The sequence below is a fragment of the Lepus europaeus genome, chromosome 7, assembly GCF_033115175.1.
Source record: "Lepus europaeus isolate LE1 chromosome 7, mLepTim1.pri, whole genome shotgun sequence".
NCBI lineage: Eukaryota > Metazoa > Chordata > Mammalia > Lagomorpha > Leporidae > Lepus > Lepus europaeus.
The window spans coordinates 60,122,069-60,146,141 of NC_084833.1; the positions used below are offsets into that span (position 1 = coordinate 60,122,069).

At 37.6% G+C, this 24,073-nt stretch overlaps 2 protein-coding genes and 1 pseudogene across 2 annotated transcripts; 1 reads left to right on the forward strand and 2 right to left on the reverse strand.

Annotated features, from left to right (window-relative positions):
• Positions 1-5,837: 5,837 nt before the first annotated feature.
• LOC133763802 (olfactory receptor 51V1-like) lies at positions 5,838-6,407 on the forward strand. Its single transcript, XM_062197540.1, has one exon. It carries the CDS (start codon positions 5,838-5,840, stop codon positions 6,405-6,407), a length of 570 nt encoding a protein of 189 aa, XP_062053524.1.
• A 6,903-nt stretch (positions 6,408-13,310) lies between these two features.
• Positions 13,311-14,267, reverse strand: LOC133764514 (olfactory receptor 52Z1P-like). The gene has a single exon (XM_062198189.1). The coding sequence runs from the start codon at positions 14,265-14,267 to the stop codon at positions 13,311-13,313; it is 957 nt and encodes a 318-aa protein (XP_062054173.1).
• Positions 14,268-19,815: 5,548 nt separating this feature from the next.
• On the reverse strand, positions 19,816-19,944 carry LOC133765023 (U2 spliceosomal RNA; annotated as a pseudogene).
• Between the last annotated feature and the right edge of the window lie 4,129 nt (positions 19,945-24,073).

The window sequence follows — 24,073 nt, forward strand, 5'->3', positions numbered from 1 at the left end:
GGTCATAGAAGACATCAAAAGAAAAATAAAATCTAAGGGATACAGAAAAAGCAGTAATAAGAGGAAAGTTTATAGCATTGCGCCTACATTAAGACATTGGTAAAATTCCAAATATATTAGCTATTAATGCATCTAGTCAACCTAGGAAACAACAAACCAAATCAAATTTAGTAGGAGGAAAGAAATAATTAAAATTAGAGAACAAATAAAATTGAAACAAAATACAAAAGATCAGTGCAATTAAGATTTTTTTTTTAAATAAGCAAAAAGATACACCATTGGCCCATCCAACTGAAAAAAAAGAGGGAGAATCCAAATCAATAAAATCAGAGATTAAAAAGGAATATAACAACATGTATTACCACAAGGAGCTGTATTCCAACAAGTTGGGAAACCAAGAATAAACTGATAGATCTTAGACCCAAACAAACTACCAAAATTGAGTCATGAAGACATAGAAAACCTAAACAGATCAATAACTGAGATGAAGATTAAATCTTCAAAACAGACTCTCCCAACAATAATGGCCTAGGACAAGATGGCTTCACTGCTGAATTCTACCAGACATTTAAAGAACTAATTCTAATTTTCTCCTTAATCTATTCAAAGCAATTGAAAGGGAGGGAACCCTCCAAACTTGTTATACGAAGCCAGCATCACGTGAATTCATAAACCAGAAAAACATACAACAGATAAAGAGAACTATAGATTAATATCACTGATGGAAATAAATACCAACATCATCAACAAAATACAAGCTAATAACATCCAACAACTACACAGCAGACTCATTGAATGGCAGATTCCTAAACAGCACTCTTGCCTCATAATCAGCCCTTAAGGCATTTGGATCTGGCTAAAAAGCCCATGAGAGTATGTTTTGGCATGGAAAGCCAAGACACTCTGGAAAAAAAAAAAAACCTAAATGAAAGATCTCTGTGAGTGAGATCCTAGCGGAAAGAACAGGCCATCAAAAAAGGAGGTACCTTTCTCTGAAGGGAGGAGAGAACTACTTTGACTATAGCCTTGTCTAATAAGATCTGAGTTGGTGAACTCAAGAGGCTTCCATAGCCTTGGCAGCTCATGACAAGAGCCTCAGGTGATTAATGACGTCATAAATAAGAGTGTCAATTGTTAGATCAACAACAGGAGTCACTGTGCACTTACTCCCCATGTAGGATCTCTGTCCTTATTGCGTTGTACTATGTGAATTAATGGCATAACTAGTACTCAGATAATACTTTATACTTTGTGTGTCTGTGTGGGTGCAAACTGTTGAAATCTTTACTTAGTATCTACTAAATTGATCTTCTGCAACACATCAGATAGATCATTTGCTTGGACTAAGTGAGATGTATTCCTGATATGCAGGGAAGTTTCAATATTTGCAAATAAATAAATGTGATACATCACATTAACAAACTGAAGAACAAAAACCATACAATTATCTAATAGATGAAGAGAAAGCAGTTGATAAAATACAATATCTTTTCATGATGAAAACCTTCAACACATTGGATATAGAAGGAACATTCCTGAAAATGATCAGGGCATTTTTTTTTTTTTCACAAACCCACATACAGCATCTTATTGAATGAGAAAGATTTGGAAGCATTTCCACTAAGATCTGGAAACAGACAAGGATACCCACTCTCACCATTGCTATTCAATATAGTCCTGGGAGTTTTAGCCAGAGTCATTAGGCAAGAAAAAGAAATCAAAGGGATACAAATTGGAAAGAAGGAAGCCAAACTATCCTTATTTGCAGATGACATGATTCTATACATGGGGGATGATTCTATACATAGGGGATCTAAAAAACTCCACTCAGAGACTACTGGAACTAATAAAAGAGTTTGATAAAGTTGTTGGATATAAAATTAACACAAAAATCAATAGCCTTTGTATACACAGACAATGGCATAGCTGAGAAAGAACTTTTAAGATCAATCCCAATCACAATAGCTACTTAAAAAATTAAATATCTTGGAATGAATTTAACCAGTGTTTTCAAAGATCTCTATGATAACGCCTCAAAACATTAAAGAAGGAATAGAAGAAGACAAAAAATAGAAGAAGGCAAATCTTTCATGTTCATAGATTGGAAGAATCTATATCCTTACAACTACCAAAAACAATTGACAGATTCAATGTGATCCCAATCAAAATACCAACATGCTTCTCAGATTCAGGAAAAATTGATGCTAAAATTTATATTGTAAATGTAAGAGATTCAGAATAACTAAAGCAATCTTTCAGCAAAGAAAAACCAGAGGCAAAACAATACCACTTTTCAAGAAATACTACAGAGCATTTACGATCAAAACAACATGTTACTGGCTCAAAAACAGACATAAATATAGACCAATGTACCAGAACAGGAACTCCAGAAAATCAACCCACACATGTACAACTAACTTGTCTTTGACAAAGGAGCTAAAATTAATCCTTGGAGCATGAACAGTCTCTTCAACAAATGGTTCTGGGAAAATTGGATCTCCCCATGCATAAGTGTGAAGCAAAACCCCTACCTTACACCTTACACAAAAATCAAGTCAAAATGGATCAATGACCTAAATCTACAACCCAATACCATCAACTTACTAGAGAAAATTTGAAGTCTGTAAGACAGTGGCATAGGAAAATATTTCTTGAAAAAAAAAAACAGAAAAAAAATTGACAAATGAGATTACATCAAGCTAAAGAGCTTCTGTACTGCAAAAGAAACACTCAGCAAAGTGAAGAACATGAAGCAAAGAGGCAAGCAACAGAATGGCGGAAAATAATTGAAAGCTATGCAACTGATAAATGGTGATTATCCAGAATCTATAAAGAACTGAAGAAATTCAGCAAGAACAAAACAAACAATCCAGTTAAGAAATGGACAAAGGACATGAACAGATATTTTTCAAGAGAGGAAATTCAAATGATCAAGAGACATTTGAAAAAAAAAATGCTCAGCATCACTAACCATTAGGGAAATGCAAATAAAAACCACAATGAGGTTTCACTTCACTCCAGTTAGAATAGGTCTCATCCAGGAGAAGCACCTGGCTCCTGCCATCTGCTCAGCGCGGTGCGCCGGCCACAGCGTGCTGGCCGCAGCGGCCGTTGGAGGGTGAACCAAGGGCAAAAGGAAGACCTTTCTCTCTGTCTCTCTCTCTCACTATCCACTCTGCCTGTCAATAAATAAATAAATAAATAAATAAGAATAGGTCTCATACAGAAACCAACAAACAACAAATGCTGACAATGATTTGGAGAAAAAGGTAGCCTAATCCACTGTTGGTGGGAATGTAAACTGGTCCAGACACTATGTAAAAACAGTATGGAGACACCTCAGAAAGCTAAATACAGACCTACCCTATGTTCCAATCATCCCACTCCTGAGAATTTACCCAAGTGAAAACAAATTAGCATATGAAAGAGTTAACTGGGGCTGGAGCTAGGGCATAGTGGGTAAAGCCACTGCCTGTTCAAGTCCTAATTGCTCCAATTTTGATCCAACTCTGCTCTGGCATGGTCTAGCCTGAGAAAGCAATAGACGATGGTCCAAGTCCTTCAGCCCCTGCACACACATGAGTGTCCCAGAAGAAGCTCCTGGCCCCTGGCTTCAAATTGACCCATCTTCCACCATTGCAGCCATTTGGGGAGTTAAACAGCAGATGGAAGACTCTCTCTCTCTGCCTCTGCCTCTCTATAACTCTGTCTTCCCAATCAATCAATCAATCAATCTTTAAAAAAGAAGGTAGCTTTAAATAATACTGTGATGATTGATTTTTTTAAGAAAAAGTTATCTGTATCTCCATGCATTGCAGCTCAGTTGCTGAGAAATGGAATCAACCAGATGTCCATCAGTTGATGACTGGCTAAAGAAATCATGGTATATATACACTATGGAATAAAATTCACCTTTAAAAAAAATGAAATCCTGTCTTTTGCAGCAATAGAAACAATTTTTGGAAATCACTGTAATCAGTGAAATATGCCAGTCTCAGAAAGACAGATATATGTTTTCCCTGATCTAGGATAATTAATAGACTACCTAAAATGTAATGCATTGGAGTGAAATGGACATTTTGAGATTTGATGATTTTTTTTTTATTTTTTATTTTTGACAGAGTGGACAGTGAGAGAGAGAGAGAGAGAGAGAGAGAAAGGTCTTCCTTTTGCCGTTGGTTCACCCTCCAATGGCTGCTGCGGCTGGCGTGCTGCGGCCGGCGCACCACGCTGAGCTGATGGCAGGAGCCAGGTGCTTCTCCTGGTCTCCCATGGGGGGCAGGGCCCAAGCACTTGGGCCATCCTCCACTTCACTCCCTGGCCACAGCAGAGAGCTGGCCTGGAAGGGGGCAACCGGGACAGAATCTGGCTCCCCAACCGGGACTAGAACCTGGTGTGCCGGCGCCGCTAGGTGGAGGATTAGCCTATTGAGCCGCGATACTGGCCTGAGATTTGATGATTTTTTACAGCCCTTATCTTTGCTGTGGAGGAACACTGTTTTTTTCTTCATACTCTATGTTGAACTCCATACCTAGTGTATGATTAACCTTGTGAGTATAAAGTAAACTTAAAATAGATATTTGTAAAAATTAAGAATGGGAACAGAAGAGGGAAGAGCAAGAAGTGCTGGAGTGTGGGCAGTAGGGAGGTTTAGGTGAGAATTATCCCCTAAATGTGCATATAAGAAATACATGAAGTTTGTATATCTTAAATAAAATTTTAAAAAATAAAAAGTAGCTGTTTTAATTATAAAAAATATATTTATTTGAGAAGCAGAGAAAAACTGAGTGAGGCACAGTTTTAATTATTCTTTAAACAAATCATTTTGGTATTTATATTTTGAAATTATAAAATTATTCTTATAAAGTCTATTAATTCATAATTTATCTTAACCAAATAAGCACATATGATATTTGTTTAGCACTTAGAATGGGATAGCTATTAAAATTATTGTGCATGGAGTATAGATCTATAGGAGACTAGGCCTAGATAGATTCTCTTATGACTATTCGATTATTAAAATTTCTACTTATAAGTAATGGAATTTGTTAAACCTGTAAATAGCTAACACAGTCATAGGTCTAACAGATATTGTGAAATATTTGTTTAGTACTCAGTTTATCACCCATACCAATTATGTCATCTTACATATGGAGGACGTAAGTATCATTAAGAGATATTCAGAAAAGGTAGAAGTCTCATTCAGGATAAAGAAATACATGCATCTAGGGAAGAACATTTCAATTTAGAAGTTTAATTTAAATGAGTAAATAATTTAGAGAGAAGCTAGGCAATCTAAGATGTGCCAAAAATTCTTATTCCCTTGTTTAATTTTTCTTGCAAATTTTAATGTAATGAAGGTATTGTTTATTTAGACTTGCCAATTTCCCTTCAGATATTTTGAGCTGTTGGGAAAAATTAAGGCACAGTGCCCCCCAAAATTTGTCACTTTCCATTGTCCTTGGGGTAAAGCAAGCCACAGCAGTGATACAACTCTGTAATCATACAAGGTCTACCTTTAGGAATACATTTAGGAATAAACAGACACTCAGAAGTCACACCTGCAGTTTAAATTCCATGAGTATATTAACCTTACCCTATCTGCATAAAAGTCCCTAATCTTACATCCCTTGTTACTAGCACTGGAAATTTTATATATAGATAACAGATTTTTGCTCTTAAAGAATCAAGTTTGTATTTTGCTGAACTTATGAAACTTATGGAAACTGTATTACACTTTATATTCTTCTAAAATCAAACAAACATTACTAGAAATTAGAGATCACAAATTTATGTAATTTACAATTTACTCTAGGCATATTTTCAATCTTCTATTCATGTCTGCTATCTCAATCTCAAACTTCAACAATTTAAGATTTGTTCTCACTGGATTTCCTGGCCTAGAAGTTCACTATCTCTGCATCTCCATCCCTTTCTCCATCATCTACGCTATGGTTTTCCTGGGAAACTGCATGGTGCTGCATGTGATTCGGACTGAGGTGAGCCTGCACCAGCCCATGTTCTACTTCCTGGCCATGCTGGCCCTCACTGACCTGAGCATGGGACTATCCACCGTGCACACAGTTCTGGGGATCCTGTGGGGCTTCATTGGAGAGATCAGCTTGGATTCCTGCATTGCCCAGTCGTATTTCATCCACGGTCTGTCTTTCATGGAGTCTTCTGTCCTGCTCGCTATGGCTTTTGACCGCTATATTGCCATTTGCAACCCATTACGCTATTCCTCCATCCTAACTAATGACAAAATCATGAAAATTGGGGTGACAATCCTATGTAGGAGCTCTTTGCTCATATCTCCAGCCATTATCTGTCTGAGGTTTTTAAATTATTGCCGTCCTCACATCCTTTCTCACTCCTTCTGCCTTCACCAAGACTTACTAAGGCTCTGACATCACGCACAGCCCTGAGGGCATGCACCTTTTATGTATATCATGAATGGCGCCTGCTCTTTGTCTCTTGCCCACCTTTGCTAGGTGGGCGGAGAGAGAAACTCGTCCGGACTGGTCCCCCCCCCCCCACCCCTATTTCTCCTTCTTCTCTCCTGAAGTTAGCCTGGTGAGCTCTCCCTGCGCAGCCTTCAGCCCCGCTCCCTCTCTGCCGCTTCCTCAGCCAACGTCTCGTCTCGGATCACTGAGCTCACCTCCGGTGCGGATGTGAAGACTCGGAGCCGGAGCCTTGAGCGTCCTTGCTCTCGCCGCAGGTCGTCTGTGTCTCCTCCACTAGATCCAGAGGAGTTTCCTCTGCATTTTTTTCCCCTGGGCCTTTCCCTGTATTCACTGCAATTCCTCTTATATCAACCTATCTTTCCCGGATTATCAATGTGCGACTTCACTATTCGCAGTCTTGGCTGCGCCCCCATGATTCAATTCTAAGAATATAATGATATTCCCTTCCTCCTTCTCTCTTTATAGTTATGCAACCTTTACAAAACATTTATATGGTAAATAATTCATCATCGTGAATAATTGATGTTAATTGGGTGTTTATATTTGGACTCAGTATGTGTAAATTTCCTCTAAGTATTATATGTCTGAAAACTTATATATAACTCACTTAATATCTTTAAGTCAGGTTTATGAGGCATAATTTCAAATAGTTATTTATCCTTGTTAGATGTATATGCACACATTGATGAGCTTTGAAAACATTTGCAGACATAAAACTGTCACCAGAATCAAGATGTAGAATATTTTCATCACCTCCAAAGGTGTCATTGTACCCATTTTGGTCATCCTCTCCTGACAGTCACTAATGTGATTTCCATCACATAAGCTGGCCTTTAAAAGCAGATCATATCAATTAAGTGATAATTAATATAATCTTTTCTATAATGATTTTTCACTTAGAGTAATGCTCTTAGGATTCATTCCTATTGTTGCCTGTTTCCAAAGTAGTAAGTTAATTTTTACTATTGAATACTATTCCATTGAATCATACACAATAAACTTTATTCATTCATGATTTAATAGATATTTTGCTCTTGTGTAGTTTTGATTTGGATAAAGGTCTTTTTTTAATAATTTTTTATTTGACAGGTAGATAGGGAGAGAGAGAGTCAGAGAGAAAAGTCTTCCTTCCATTGGTTCACCCCCCAAATGGCCACTACAGCTGGGGCTGCGCTGATCCAAAGCCAGGAGCCAGGTCCTTCTTCCTGGTCTCCCATGCGGGTACAGGGGCCCAAGAACTTGGGCCATCCTCCACTGCCGTGCCGGGCCACAGCAGAGAGCTGGACTGGAAAAGGAGCAACCGGGACTAGAACCCGGTGCCCATATGGGATGCTGGCGCCTCAGGCAGAGGATTAACCAAGTGAGCCAAGGTGCTGGCCCTTGGATAAAAGTTTTATAATCAGTCACACTACCTGATTATAAAAGCATTTCCCTTAAATTTGTTTTTAATTTACTTTAATCTCCCTTAAAATAATTTTGAATGTTTGTATCCTTATTTTTAAGAATATAACACCCACCAAAAATAATAAAAGATATAAAATATTCCTCAGTTTGTATTGGTCAGATATTTTTATATGCTAGACACATTGGAGGATCTAGGTAGTGACACTGATGACTAATTCTCAGAACTAATTTCTCGGGAAAATCCTATTCATTCAAATTTGTAAATGAGAAAATTATGATAAGGGAATTTTAAATTACTAGAACATAATAGTAGGAACAATTTGGTGTCAAAGTTAACTCTTTTATCAGAGATGATATCACTTCATTTTGTGTCCCAAAAATTTGCTCCATTGTCCTATTTTTTTCCTAGTGGTGGTGTTCGTGTTGTGAGTAAGAATTTTAAATTGTAAATTAATGTAAATATATATTTTTATTGTATTACCACATAAAATATTTATAGATTCTTTTGTCAATCAACATTATGATATACCAAGGCATACCACTTATACCAATGTTTAACTATGTAATAAGTTTTAAACCTTATGTTCCAAAAGTAAAATGTGGAGATGTTTCTTATTTTGCTTACTTATTTTCATGGTGTTATCTTGCTTCAACAGTTGTCTTGCTAACAGTTGTCTTAACAGCAAATCTTCCATTTAAAATTCAAATAATACTTTTGAACATCAAAATATCTTTTCTGTGTTGTAACTTACTCAGAATGATTTCTATAAATTGTAAGGCAATGTTTCAACTAGACTATTTCTTTCCTCCATAGGTCAATACCAACCCATTCTCACACTCATCCATGTTGCTCTATTGAAGAGAAGCTGACATTTCCCTGAGGTTTGGGACAGAGAACTGACTGGGGCTCCGATTTTGTCTCATTTAGTTGACCCATCCTGAGGAAATGTTTGCCTCCTCCCTCTGCATTGAACTCTACCATTTCTGCACCCTCTGTTGAACTTTTCCTGATTAATTTCCCTTGAACCAACTTAATAAAATATCTGTAACTGTGAGTCTTACTCAACAACTCATCAACCTTGAAACATTTTTTCTTATTTCTCTAACATTTGTCTCAGTGACTCTTGGGTGCACAACCATTTGCCCCTACCCAAGATAACACTATTAGCAACTTCTTTGGTGAGCATTTTTTTATGATTCATATGTCCCCTAGAGCACTGTAAGGAATTTGTAGGTCCATTTGTACCCTGAAGAAGAAAGCCAGAGGGCTTTATTTCAAGCTATTCTCTGGACACGCTGCTTGGTCATATTCACCGGAACACTGGAACACTGCTCTCCTTTGTTGTCATGAGACCTCTTGAAGGAAATTTCATTCAGATCTTCAGAGAACAATGTGATAATGTATTTTTGCTTTTAGCTTCCCTCTTAAAACACTTCCCTCTTAAAAACAGCTTCTGCCGGTGCTGAGGCTCAATAGGCTAATCCTCTGCCTGAAGCGCCGGCACCCCGGGGGTTCTAGTCCCTGTCTGGGCACCGGATTCTGTCCCAGTTGCCCCTCTTTCAGTCCAGCTCTCCGCTGTGGCCCGGGAGGCAGTGGAAGATGGCCCAAGTGCTTGGGCCCTGCGCCCGCATGGGAGACCAGGAGAAGCACCTGGCTCCAGGCTTCGGATCAGCGCTCTGCGCCGGCCGCGGCAGCCATTGGAGGGTGAACCAATGGCAAAAAGGAAGACCTTTCTCTCTGTCTCTCTCTCTCTCACTACTCTGTCAAACAAACAAACAAACAAACAAACAAAACCAAAACACACACACACACACACACATTGGGCTTCTATCTTTTCATATTCTAATTCTTTGAATGAGTGCCAGAGAATCTGTAACTGAAAAGTTCTATCTTCTCAATTCTCCAATCCCATCCGCTCTCCCTTCCCCTTCTCCTGCTGAACATGTTTTTCTCTCTTTTGTGTCCACAAGGAATTCCTTCTACATCAAAACTTCCTGTCTCCATGCCTTTTTCTAGTTGTATCCTGTGGCAAATGTACTTAATGACAGAAATGCTCTAGGAAAAGAAAATAAAATTAATAATATGGAAATGCAAGACATTTTTACATTTCAAGAAAACATTCTTACCTGGACCATACTATCTAATCTGATGGAAATGCACACCAGCTTTTACAAATAATGATGATTATTTGTGGTATAAGTAAAGTTTTTATCCTACTGTGCAACACTGAAACCAATTGTCCTTGTGCTAACTAAATTTATTTATATATATATATATATATAATATATATATATAATTACTATCATTTAGTGAATATAAATTCTGTTCCAGACACTATTATAAATGCCATTTTTATCTGTCTGCATATCTATCTATTAAAAATATGGGCACTTAAATTAACTTTCATTAGATTTTATAATTAAAAATATTGGAGCAGAGATATATTGACAGTCTTACTCCAGAGATTGTCTTCTTAGTTGTAGGCCTCCATGGTGCTCTACTGCCTAAAGCATACATCTCCTGATTAATTAAATAAAAATGATTACACTCCATAAATTTAAAGTCCAATATTTCCACATTCTGAGTTTTACAGTTTTATTCTCTTCACTATTTGGTCTTCTACTATCTGATCACCAATACACTTTCCTGACTCCGCTGATAATTGTTCGGTTTCTGAAAGACACTTCCCTAATTTCCTCCTGATATCTCTGATGCATATCCTAAGTTTCATGTAAGGTAACATGATATTCAGATTTCTAAAATATATTAAGTTAATGTTGTATCAAAACTAAAACTAGGAAAGCAGGTCATTCTGAGTCATCAGGGTACTAAAAGAACCCATGCAGATTCCCAGGACACAGGAGCTGGTCTTGTTCCTGTGGGGAACTATTTTTTTCCACAATCCCTGCTGGCATTACAGGGAGTGGCATTTCCCCTTGAACTGATGAAACTGTTACATCCACGTTGGCAAGGTATTGATTGCTTCTGTCATTGAACCAGTGACCCTCACACTCCTCTTTATGCCTGTGATTGCAGGGTCATTTCGCCCCTCAGCATATCAGGGCCATTGGATATGCATTTAGATGTGATTATAAAGTAAATTCAAAGTATGTTATTGCAAAAAAATTATATGAAAAAAGTAAGGAAAGGAAGGAATAGAGAAGAAGGGAGGAAGGAAAGGATAGTAATATTCTTGGAATTGTATATATGAAATCTGTTCTCTAGATCAGTATGGTTGTCTTAGAATTGTATGGCCAAAATACATGAAATCTATTCTCCTTGCATTAACAAAAAGTTTGGTAAAAGTTAGAAAGAAAAAAAAAAAGAGAGAGAGAGAAAAGAAAGAATTATCATTGGCTCTGTACCTCCAGACCTGTTTCTTTACAATTAATCACTAATTTATCTAAAGCTTCATTTATTTGAAAAGTAGAATGACAAAGAGAAAGAAGAGAAAGACCTTTATTCACTGTTTCACTCCTCCAGATGGACACAATAGCCAGGTCTGGACCAGGCTGAAGCCAGGAGCAAGGAACCACATCCTGGTCTCTCACATGGGTGGCAGGGGACCAAACACTTGGACTACACTGTCTGGAAGGTTCACACTATGCACAATATACATGGTGCTTGACAGTGATGCATGCTATACTTATTTAATTTAAACTTCAAGAAGAGTAACATAAATAAGATTCTGGATCCAGACATTAATTTGCAAAGAAGGGAGCTTGAATCTGCTGAGACCAGCTCTGGTGAAAAGGGCTGTTTTTGTGACTTCTTTTCCTCCTTTTAGGTCAATGCTGCAGCACTCTCCATAGCTAACCTAAGCTGATCCATGGATCTAAGAAATTTTACATTTATCATTGTCATTAAATATATTGGAATACATTTGCTCATGTGTGAGCTAATACTTTTGAAATCTATCTCTGTTTACATATCTCTCCTGACTCCACACTAAGAAATTAAAATGATTTTATTGAAGATTACTCAAGAAAAATTAAAATCATTGTATCCCATGTTTGAATCTATGTGTACCAAGAAAGAAACAAATGAAGTTGCCTTTGGGGCAGGCATTGTGGTGCAGCAGGTTGATCCCCTGCTTGGAATGCCCACATCCCATATCAGAGTGCTGGCTGGAGTTCCAGCTACTCTGCTTCTGATCCAGCTTCATAGTAATGTTCCTGAGAAGTCAGCAAATGATGGTCCAAGTAGTTGGGTCACTGCCACCCATGTGGGAGACTCTGATGGGGCTTCTGGTTCCTGGCTTCAGCCTGTTCCAGCACCAGAACTTGCAGCCACTTGGGGAGCAAATCAGAGACAGAAGATCCCTCTCATTCTCAACCACTCTCTCACTCTCCCTCTTTCTCTCTCCCTCCCTTCCAAATAAATACATAAATTATTTTTTAAAATGTTGCCATATCACTCTGTTCTGCAGGTCCAGTGTTTATGAGGAACAGATAAATTAGTTTTACAATTATGGATAATAACAATATGCAACATTATTTTATATTCATTTAGGACACAGTTGTGGCAATTTATACAGATCATCTCATTTAATGCTTTCAACAATCTTTTAAGATATATAATATTTTATGTCCAGTAAAAAGATATATACTCAAGGCCAAGATCAGCTATTTGGGATTCAAAATTTGAACTCAGAGCTCAAATGCTAAAAAGTTAGATTATGGGGCTCCACACTGTGGTGCAGTGGGTTAAGCCACCACCTGTAGCACTGGCATCTCGTATGGGTACCTGTTCAAGTCTCAGTACTCCACTTCCCATCCAGTGCCTTAATAATGCACCTGGAAAGCAGCAGAGGTTGGCCTGGGTTCTTGGGCCCCTGCACCCACATGGGGAACCCAGATGAAGCTCCTGGCCCCTGTCTCCTGGCTTTGGAACAGCTCAGCTCTGGCTGTTGTGGCCATTTAGGGAGTGAACCTGTGGATGGAAGACCTTTCTCTCTCTCTGTCTCTGCCTCTTCTTCTCTGAAATTCTGACTTTCAAATAAATAAATGTATTTTTTTAAAAGTTAGATCATGATGCTAACTAAATATGTGACTACTGTATTCTTTGAATTACAGAGATGAAAAAGCTCGTGGAAAAATTCTTAGGTTGATACATGTTTCTTTTTAAGTTTTTAGAATGTGAGGGTAGGCTATGTCTTCAGTTCTGTGCTTCTCTGTTTATATAAAATTGAAATTGATTATTTAATTATCAGGCTTTAAATTTTTGTAACAAATTTAATATTTTGAAGAAAAATGGGTTTCCTTAGTTGTACCAAAACCAGCAGATAATCAGTAAAATTTTAACAATGTCTTGATTGTTCATAAATCTATTGTTATTGTCCTTCCTTAGGCTGACATGATACAAGATGTCCACTATGAATTTAAGTACTCTTAATTGTGTAGTTACTTAGAAACATGAAGAATGAAGCATTTTAGTCTATATCAATAAAATGTCTTTCTGAAAGCAAAGACCTGGATAACTGTCTCCTGGATTTGCTTGTTTTTAACCCCATAAATGATGGGGTTGAGAGTGGGTGGCACCACCACATACAGATTAGCAAGGAGAATATGTACGTGGAGTGGTATGTTGCGGCCCCCAAATCGGTGAGCAAAGAAGGAGAAGAATGCTGGCGTATAGAAGAGAAGGATGACACAGACATGGGAGACACAAGTACTCAAAGCCTTGAGTCGAGCTTCAAGGGAAGGAATTCTAAACACAGCACAAAGTATAAGTGCATAGGAGACGATGATAAGCACCACATCCAGACATGTAGAAAATAGGGCTGCAATGACCCCATAGTAAATGTTGACTTTAATGCTATCACAGGCCAGCCTGGCAATGCCCATGTGTTCACAATATGAGTGACAAATAATGTTCTTGCCACAGTAAGTAAGACGATAAACCAGAAAAACCAAGGGGAAACAGATGAGGAAGCTTCTACTCACAGAGGCAATACCCATTTTTCCAATGACTGAGTGGGTTAGAATAGTAGTGTATCTTAATGGATAGCAGATGGCTACATAACGATCAAATGCCATGGCCAGCAATATGGCAGACTCTGCCACAAAGATGAAGTGGAGGAAGAACATCTGAGATACACAGCTACCAAAAGAAATACCTCCGGCTTGGAACCAGAAGATTGCTAGCATCTTTGGAGTGGTGACTGTGGAGAGAAAGATATCTGCCAAGGCCAACATGGAGAGGAAAAAGTACATGGGTTCATGAAGCCTGTGCTCAGTGAGGATTAGGAACAACAGCAGGGTGTTGCCTACAATGGCAACTAAATACATGGAACATATAGGGATGGAGATCCACACATGTGCATCTTCCAGCCCTGGGATCCCTATCATGGTGTACCAGATGTCTCTAAGATTGGTGTGATTGGAGGAGGATGTCATCTTCTATTTTGACTTCTGATAGTAGATACTGGAAAGGAAAAAGAAAATAATAATGAGAATTCAAGATAATTTTCTCAGGTTGAATGTAAATATTGGCATTTTATCGAAGTTAATTGCCTTGGGAAATTGGTGGTGCTTACTTATGTTTCAAAGAGGATAAACCAGATACACTTTGGCCGGCACCATGGCTCAATAGGCTAATCCTCTGCCTGCGGTGCCGGCACAATGGGTTCTAGTCCCGGTCAGGGCACCGGATTCGGTCCCAGTTGCCCCTCTTCCAGGCCAGCTCTCTGCTGTGGCCTGGGAGTACAGTGGAGGATGGCCCAAGTCCTTGGGCCCTGTACCTGCATGGGAGACCAGGAGAAGCACCTGGCTCCTGGCTTCGGATCAGCGTGGTGCGCTGGCCGCAGCAGCCATTGGAGGGTGAACCAACGGAAAAAGGAAGACCTTTCTCTGTCTCTCTCTCTCTCACTGTCCAATCTGCCTGTAAAAAAAAAAAAAAAAAAAAAAAAAAAAACACAAAACAAAAAACCACCGCCACAACAACAACAACAACAACAAAACAGATACATTTCATTAACATCAAAGTTAACATAGTTTTGTGATGCCAATGCTACAAGGAAGAAAATGATCAAAATGCAAGCTTTATTTTGTCAGAGATTTTTCAATGAATAATATATGTGCTTTTTGGTTTGTTTTCCAGTCATATTCCTATTTATTTCCTAGTAATGCACTTTGTATTTTTTAATGATCTTATTTATTTGAGAGGTGGAGTCACAGACAGTGAGGGGAGAGACAGGGAGGAAGATCTTCCATCTGCTGGTTCACTCCCCAAATGGCTGAAATGGCCAGAGCTGAGTTGATCCGAAGCCAGGAGCTTCTTCTGGGTCTTCCACATGGGTACAGGGACCCAAGCACTTGGGCCACCTTCTAAAGCTTTCTCAGGCCTCAGCAGAGAGCTGGATTAGGAAAGGAGCAGCTGGGATTAGAACGGATGCCCAAATGGGATGGTGGTGCCTCAGGCAGAGGATTAGTCTCTTGTGTCACAGTGCAATGCCCCTGTATTATTCTTTAAAAGAGAACCTTAAATTCCATGATTATTGTGAGTATGCTTGCAACAACTTGCATAAGAGGTTTTCATTGAGTAAACGTGACCAGAAGGTAGCAAGACCTATCAAAGACCTATTCCAGCTAACTGGAGTAGCTGAGTAAACCAGAGCAGAACCAGAAACAGCATTAATCATGAAAATAGTATAGACAGGGCGGAGCTATGGTGCAGCAGGTAAAGCCCCGGTCTGCAGTGCCAGCATTACATATGGACGCTGGTTCTAGTTCCAGTTGCTTTCTTTCCAATCCAGCTCTCTGTTATGGCCTGGAAAAGCAGAGGAAGATGGTCCAAGTGCTTGGCCCTTGCACCCCCATGGGAGACTGGCAAGAAGCTCTGGGCTTCAGGCTTTGGATCGGTCCATCTCCAGCAGTTGTAGCCACTCAGAGAGTGAACCAGCAGATGGAAAACCCTTCTCTCTCTCTCTCTCTCTCTCTCTCTCTCTCTCTCTGTCTCTCTCTGCCTCTCTATAATTCTGCCTTTCAAATTAATAAATAAATCTTTTAAAAATGGTATAGAGGAACCGGTGCTGTGGCACAGTGGGTTAACTTCCCGGCCTGAAGCGTTGGCATCCCATATGGGCACCGGTTCGAGTCCCGGCAGCTCCTCTTCCGATCCAGCTCTCTGCTATGGCCTGGGAAGGCAGTAGGAGAAGGCCCAAGTCCTTGGGCCCTTGCACACATGTGGGAGACCTGGAAGAAGCTCCTGGCTCCTGGCTTTGGATCGGCACATCTCCGGCCATTGCGGCCAATTGGGGAGTGAACCAGAGGATGGAAGACCTCTCTCTCTCTGCCTCTCCTCTCTCTGTGTAACTCTGACTTTCAAATAAATAAATAAATTTTTAAAAAATGGTATAGAGAAGAAGTGTGCATAAGCATATTTGTAAATAAAATTGATAATTTAGGTGATAGTTTAATTGGGAAGAAATGAAAGGCAATAAAGGATTTTGAACCATGTTGTCTGGAAAAAAATATTGACACCATTAACCAATATGAGGAATAAATACAAAATGTTTAATTCAGAGAAAGTAACTGCAATTGTTTTAATTTGATTAATAGATCCTGTGTCCATAGAAGAACCAAGAGAATAAATTTGGCAGCTTGTCTCAATCTGCATAGAGCACTGGAAGGAGAACTGAGCTAGACAGGAGATTGTTTCTCTGAATTACAGACTCAGATCTGCCACCAGCCCATGGTGACTTTGAGACATGCAGGTTGAAGCACAACTAGCATGTTTCTGGATACAAACATTTTAAATTTAATCACGCACCTTGAGCTCAAAGATGGACAGAAAGGAAGAACGAATAGACAGAACTGAATTTTTCATTTCTAAATCATTCTAGTAGATGCTGAAGAGAAAGAATCAATGAATTGTGGACATTATTTTTCTTACCTGTACTTCTAGTATAGTCTCCTTGACACCAGTGACAACTCTCAATCATCTAGATTTTTGATCAAAATGAAATATTTTTGTTCCCATATTTTTAATATACACACGTAATTTGTTCCCATGTTATATATATATATATAATATTCTTATATTATATGTAAAATTCCCATATTATAAATAATTATATTATATAATAAATAATTATAATATAAAATAATAAATAATCATATATAATTAATTGTATATTATATTATATTATATATAATTAACTTCAATTTTCAAGTGTTTACCAAGACTTATCCCTGTGTTATCGACTTCATGCAATTTAATCCTCACTGAATACTATTTACACATCATAATAACCCAACAAATTGGTGATTTTTATATGTCCTCTATCTAACACATTATAAAACTATAGCATGAACAGGTTAGATAATTTGTACAACCTCACAGCTACTTATTCAACCACACACACTCAGGTCATCTTGCTCTATGCCCTGCTTTGTTTGTCACTCATGAACAATCTCTTCTTCACATTTTTCTCTCTTTTGACTCTTTGATCTCATATTCTTGTCTTCCTACTACATTTTCAGTTCTTATCCAACGCTATTCTTGTCACCATTTACATTTTATTATTATTGTTGTCGTCATTACTATTACCATTCCTAGTAACGTTATTTTTCAGAGCTACTTCCCATTGGCAATATTGAGAATAGGATGTGAAATAAAAACCTTAGATTTTCATAACTAAGACAATTCAAGGAATTAGTGAAGAGGAAATCTGATAACAGATTGTGAGGTATTGAACAAATAGCAACTGGGAGAGCAGTAATAGACACCTGCTGACTAGACTGTCGGTGGAGAAAAAGAAAGCAGTATCTGCAGTGATCAAAAGGTCCTGGGAATCATTTTGGTGCCAAAAGAGATGACTAAGTGGTTTAGATCAGAGCTGTGTTATGCAGGAGAGTCTGAAGAAAGCAAGAAAATAGATGGCTTTTGGAAATAAATTCCTATCTTGACAAAAGATAGTTCATTGAGATTATCAATTGAGTGTTCTATTCCATCTTTTAGGGCAAAATGGAGTCCATTATATACTAAGGTATATAGAGATTGTCAAAAGGCATTTGACCCAGATCTTTACAATAAAATAAAAGGCATTGCTTATAAAAAATTAGTGCTCAAGCTTATGCGGAAAAATCATACTGAGATCTGATACACAAAGTTGAGAAAAAGTTAAGTAAAACACAAAATAAGGATGCATAACCAATTGTCCAAAAGTAGTGAGGGCTCCTAGTATCCAGAAGGGGAAATTACATATGACGATTAGAGAGAGGGTCAAAAGATTTTTCAAAAAGAATGTTCAATTGTCCAAAATCAAATACTCATAGTCAAGCAGAAAAAGAAAGGGGTGTAATCCAAGGAAGAGAATATTTATCCAGTGGTTGAAGGAAATGCTGAGAAGATAGAAAAGTGAATCCCCCACAAGAATATAATACCAAAGAAGCAAAAGAGAAAAAGCTGTTCTGAAAAGTCTGTTCAGAGAAGGTGGGAGAAGTGTAGCCTCTTCATCTAATGGTCGACGGATAAAAGTTTCTATTGTTTGTCCCCCCAAGATTTTCCCTGTTTAACTCTGCATCTGCAGCTGAGCATCTCCATCCATATTTTCTTTTCCAGTTCCTACTTTCAATTAACTTTCCTTTAAAAAGCACTGAGTTTGCTACAGTAAATGAATATGTTTTAATATATGAAAATAAAAACCATAGGAAATAAAAATGAGTTGATTTCAGGAATTAGTTCAGATATCAACTTCACTACTGTTCATAAAATGAGCAAAGATTGTGTGGATCTTCATAGTCCATATTTGAGCTTCCCTTCTCCTCTTTAGATGTTAAATTCTGATCTGATAGTTATCCAGAACCTTGGTAACTTCTATCATAATTCATGTATCTTTTCTCACTAATGATTACTGCTTACCTCACTCAATGAATCGTCTACTGTAGCTGTAGGATTGCATCCACAAGCCCTGGCAGAAGGAGACACCATGAATAATGAGATAGCCATTGATCTAAAAAATCTACATAGTAACCCTCTTCTATTACTTCATATAGAACATTACCAAGCAAGCTAAAACTAAGTGCATAATACCAGAATCCTTTAATACAGAATGTAAAAAAAAGTTTCAAATATATTTCTATACTTACAAGAAATCTTACCTGGGACTTCCTATAGTTGGGACCAGAAACCCCAAACTCATTTCCTCTGTCGACCCATATTTTGGATATAACCTATTTACCACATACTAAAATAATTCTTTGTCTTGCAGATTAACTGTTTTGAAAGACAAAAGCCAGCTTTCAAAGTATATTTCATTTTCTTAAAAAGTTATAGTCTGGATAGGTAGTCAGACATGCTGTTGATAGCAAATGTCATTTCAATAGCATAGAATATGCTTCTACCTTCAGCATTACACAAGCCTTAGGAACGGGGCTGTACATGGGAAAGTGTGGCAGGAAACAATGCACAGTTTCTTTCTTTTGAACCAGGAGTATTCCTAATCTGACATTTGAACTCACGGGATACTTTCTGAAAACAGCACTTGTTACCCCATCTACTCTGCAATTTCAGACTCACTGAGGCTCTGCATGACGGGACATCTCTGCTCGTTTAGGTCCCAGCACTAGCGCACAAGCCTGTTGTAAGTCATTCTCCTTCCCAGGAGACCTAAGATTCAGTATAATTGGAGAATTGAAGAAGGTATTTATGATCCTCTAAGCCCTTCATCATTTTTAACAAGGCTAGGGAAGACCCAAGGAATGATGGAGGTTTTTTGGAAGAGCATCGTTTTGAGACAGAGAGAATTAACGATGTTCCTTTTTCGTAGCAGCAATCTATATTAAGACTAGTATCATGGACACAAAGAAAGTCAAAGAAAGATGGGATTGGTTTGTTTTCCACTTATTAAATATACTGTTTTTGGACCAGGATGTATTTTTAAGTGTTAGTAGAAATACACTTCAGAATCTACTGCCTCTTGAAAAACAGCATATAATATATGAAAAGTAAAAATAATAGAACAATTTGTCATCAAATGTTTAAAGCCTTTATATTCTGTGCTAAATGTGATCCAATTACAAGTATATAAAGTTACTACACTTGATCTTAGCCAAAAGGCCTAGAAGCGATACAAGTATATAAAGTTATATATCACTCAATCTCAGGTCACAGTCTAGTACAGGAAGAGAAATATGGATGTAGGGGCAATGGGCCATTATTATCAACATATATTGTCATAACATTTCTCATATTTAGAACACATTTTTATGTAATAATTTTTCAAAACCATAAAGATTACAGATATTGTTATTTTACTATAGGACAAGTGAGGACATTGAGGCTGAAAAAGATGAGTCATTTTTGCTCAACCGTACAAAGCTGAAAATTAAATGCAGTTTCCTTCTTGCCAACTCCCATGAGTCTAAGACAATACTCTGATATCAATAAAAATCCTAAATGATCAAGTAAAATAAGAAGAGAATCTTCAATATAACTGATAAGTCATCCATTTGAAGTTATAAAATGTTCGATGTGTTTTTTTTTTTTTTTTTGTATTTCTTCTATGTAAAATACTGTGTAGGTGAATTAGGTTTATATTGATTAATATCAACCCATTATAATGGATTATAGTCATACCTCATGGCCAAAGTCACACATTCTATTGTGCACCCACCTGATCCACAATTATAATAAGATTAAAATGTGAAAAACACTGTGAAATATTTATGTACTGTGTTAAAGTGTAGTAAATAGTATATTTACAGATATATATTCTTTTTATTATTTTAATCTCACAAAGATTACACATACATTTTATACATCACTATTTTCCACAGGGTAATGATATATAATGGATATCCAAATGTTACCCCATCATATCATTAATATTTCTCAATATACTAATTATAAGAGAAGGCTGTAAAGTGTCAAACTATTAATAAAGAGAATCAAAGACTATAGCTTCCAAATGCAACACAAAAAAGAATAAACCAATGATTCCACACTAGAATTTGTTGATTCATACTAGCATATGACTTTGGGAGATGCTAAATTATTTGATCTTGCCTGATATCATTAAAATATTGCAGGCTATAGTTAAATTCTATTGTTAAGAAAGCCTAGCTAATGAAAAGCCTCCTTATTAGTATTTTATATTCCATGCTGATTTCTCCACTGTACCAATATGCACTGATTAAAACATTCTGTGCAAATTAGCACAATGATATTTTATTCACCTTAATTTCTCAGTAACCTTGGATACATAGGAATGGGTGTTAGGAAACTGATAGCATCTATCTATGCTGACAAATCAGTGCTTTGTGCTTACAAATGTGAGAAACATATCATGGAATTATTTCACTGGGGAAAAATTGCTGAAGGAGGACTTTTGGCTGAAACTCATTGCTTCTTCACCTGTCAATACATGTTCTTTGAAGGTTAAAACTTTCACACAGGTAAACGATTATTTATTGGAGAAGATCTGAGCATTCTGAAGAATTTGCCTAAGAGAAAGCTTTCTCAGCATATGTGATGATTCTCCATATTATTCATATCTTATCAGTCACATCTTTTTTCTTTTATTTTTATTTGAAATGTAGAGTTACAGAGAGAGGAGGAGAAAGAGGAAAAGAAGGAGGAGGAGGAGAAAGAGGAGGAGGAAGAAAAGGAAGAGAAAGACAGACACAGAGAGAGAGAGAGCAAGAGCTGTTGCATTCACTGGTCCACTCTCCAAATAACCACAATGGTTGGAGATGGTCCAAAGCCAGGAGCCAGAAGCTTCCTCTGAGTCTCCCACATGGGTGCAGGGGCCCATGATCTGGGTCATCCTTGGCATCTTTCCCAGGGACATAAACAGGGAGCTGGATTGAAAGTGGAGCAGTTTGGAATGGAACCGACGCCCGTATGGGATGCTGGCCTTGCAGGCAGTGGCTTTACCAGCCAAGCCACAGAACTGGCCCTAATATGCCACATCTTAATCCAGACACTGTTGGAATTGGTCAGCTGTTTTCTTCAATATAGCTCAAGTGTACTAAGACAGATGCTGTCTCTTTGTACTATAGGTCTTATTGACTTATCAGCCTGTAAATCTACTATTTAATGTTGATTATGTCCTCATTCATGATCTTGGTTCATCCATTGTTTTGCTAGAATACATTGAATTCCTGAGATCAAACCATATGTGGGCATCAGAAAAAAAAAGGGGGGGGGGTAATGTTAATGGCACAGAAAATTATAACTTGATTAATACCTTATTTGCTATAAAAAACATACCGAAGACTAAGTTGCAAAGAAAATTGGTATGTTTTTGTTAACAACTTTTGTTCAAGATCAAGGGGATACAGAAGGTGATAGTCTTCCTACTGACAAGGTATAAAGTGGTACAGGGCTTTCCAGGAAGTGTTTGTTATCCTGGTCTATTTCTCTCTTTAAAAACCACCAGTATTTAGCCATGGGAAAATCACACTGCTGATTTACCTAATCCTAATCACCTCTAAAAGTCTTACCTGTAAATAGCATAGTCAGTTTAAATTTATACCCTTTTTAAGGACTTCACAACTCCAACATGGAGTTTTGGAGACAATAAATTCAAAACCATAAGCTTGCATCAACGCAGGGAAATCTGTTGAGAACCACAATTTTACAAGTTGTAATTTTATTGTTAGTAGTAGTAAAAAGGTGGTACAAATATTAATGAAAGATACCCACATAGGAAATTTGGATGAAGTTCCTGACTTCTGGCTTGTGTCTGGTCCCATTCCAGCTGTTGCAGGCATTTAGGGAGTGAACCAGATGATGGAAGATTCTCTCTCTCTCTCTCTCTCTCTCTCTCTCTCTCTCTCTCTCTCTCCCCTCTCCCTGTCATTCTACCTTTCAAATAATAAATAAATAAATTTAAAAATGACCCAAACAATGTTTGGAAACTGAAAGACCACTTTTCAAGAATAATCTCTTCTAAAGAAGACACATGACTATGATAGACAGAAGAGATGTGACTCGTTTCATGCTCGAATGTGCAATATTGATAAGAACTCTAGAGTGTTGAGAAAAGGAAGTTTGCTGAGGTCTTACTTCCTTGTAATTTTGTTTTAAGCATCTCATGGGTAACAGACTAAAGCCACTACCTCAAGAGAATATTTTTGTAATCTCCCTCTGGTACCTTCCATCTGTTATTTTCTTTATAGTGCAATAAATAACTGGATCCAATCTGATGCCTCTACCACAAGCTTTTAACATCTAATAAGAATTCATCTATTTTCTGCCTATGTTAATGAGGATGAGGCTGAAAGAGAACTGTGTTGCTGAACTCATTTGTTAACCTGCACTGAGGGTACTGGTTTCATGGTGAGGAGATCATACAAGTTGTAAAATAACTGTTGTGTTGATTTTCATTATGAAAAGGAGATGGAGTATGGTTTTCTGGAACTGTTTAACTGATGGTTTCCACTCAGAATGGAAAGTCACAGAAGCTCAAAGTCTTTTAGAGAGTGACAGGAAAAGAGAATTGCAAAAAAACTAAGAAGTGATATGCCTGATGCTGAGGAATAAAGATGAGCACAAGAGAGGTTTAGTTTAGCTGATGCAGAGTCATAGTACATAAGTGAAAGAACAAGGTTTTGTTTTGGGCTCTGTGTAAAGAGTGGAGTAATTACATTTTAGGAGGTCTTTATGGGAGGTTGTACAGGAGACATACTTAATTGAAGAAGTTAAATGTCTTTTGAATTTCCAGTAGTACTATGTGCAATATCTTTCTGGCTATGTAGGTTATTCACCATTCAAACAGAAATCCAGGTCAAGGAAAACCAGAAATTGAATAAGCTGGCAAATTCTAGAATGTATATTCTTAGTTGGATAGTGCTCCTCTCCTTCTGTACATTCAATTGTAGTGATATCTACTGTTCACTACTAAATGAACCCCAGAGAATATATGATCCCGCAATTTTTTGTACATTATAGTTTGAAACTAGAGATCATTATGTTACATAAAATAAGCCAAACACAGAAACATAAATATCATGTTTTCTTTTATTTGTGAAAGTTAATATATGTAGTATATAGGAAAGGAATCTCTCAGAAAATACAAAAAGTGAAAATGATGAAAAGGAGGAAAAACATGCAGAGAAAAGGAAGCGATGGGGAGAAGTAGATGGAGGTTAATAATGATGTGTCTTAGAAAATCATTCTGAACTAGAGCCTTATTTTCCTTTATTCAGTTAATAAAAGCTGATTTCAAAGAGGGATTGCTGAATTTTTGGTGAAT

Excerpts from the sequence above, each read along its gene's own strand:
- LOC133763802 (XM_062197540.1), top strand. The coding sequence starts at position 5,838 with ATGTCTGCTATCTCAATCTCAAACTTCAACAATTTAAGATTTGTTCTC.
- LOC133764514 (XM_062198189.1), bottom strand. The coding sequence starts at position 14,267 with ATGACATCCTCCTCCAATCACACCAATCTTAGAGACATCTGGTACACC.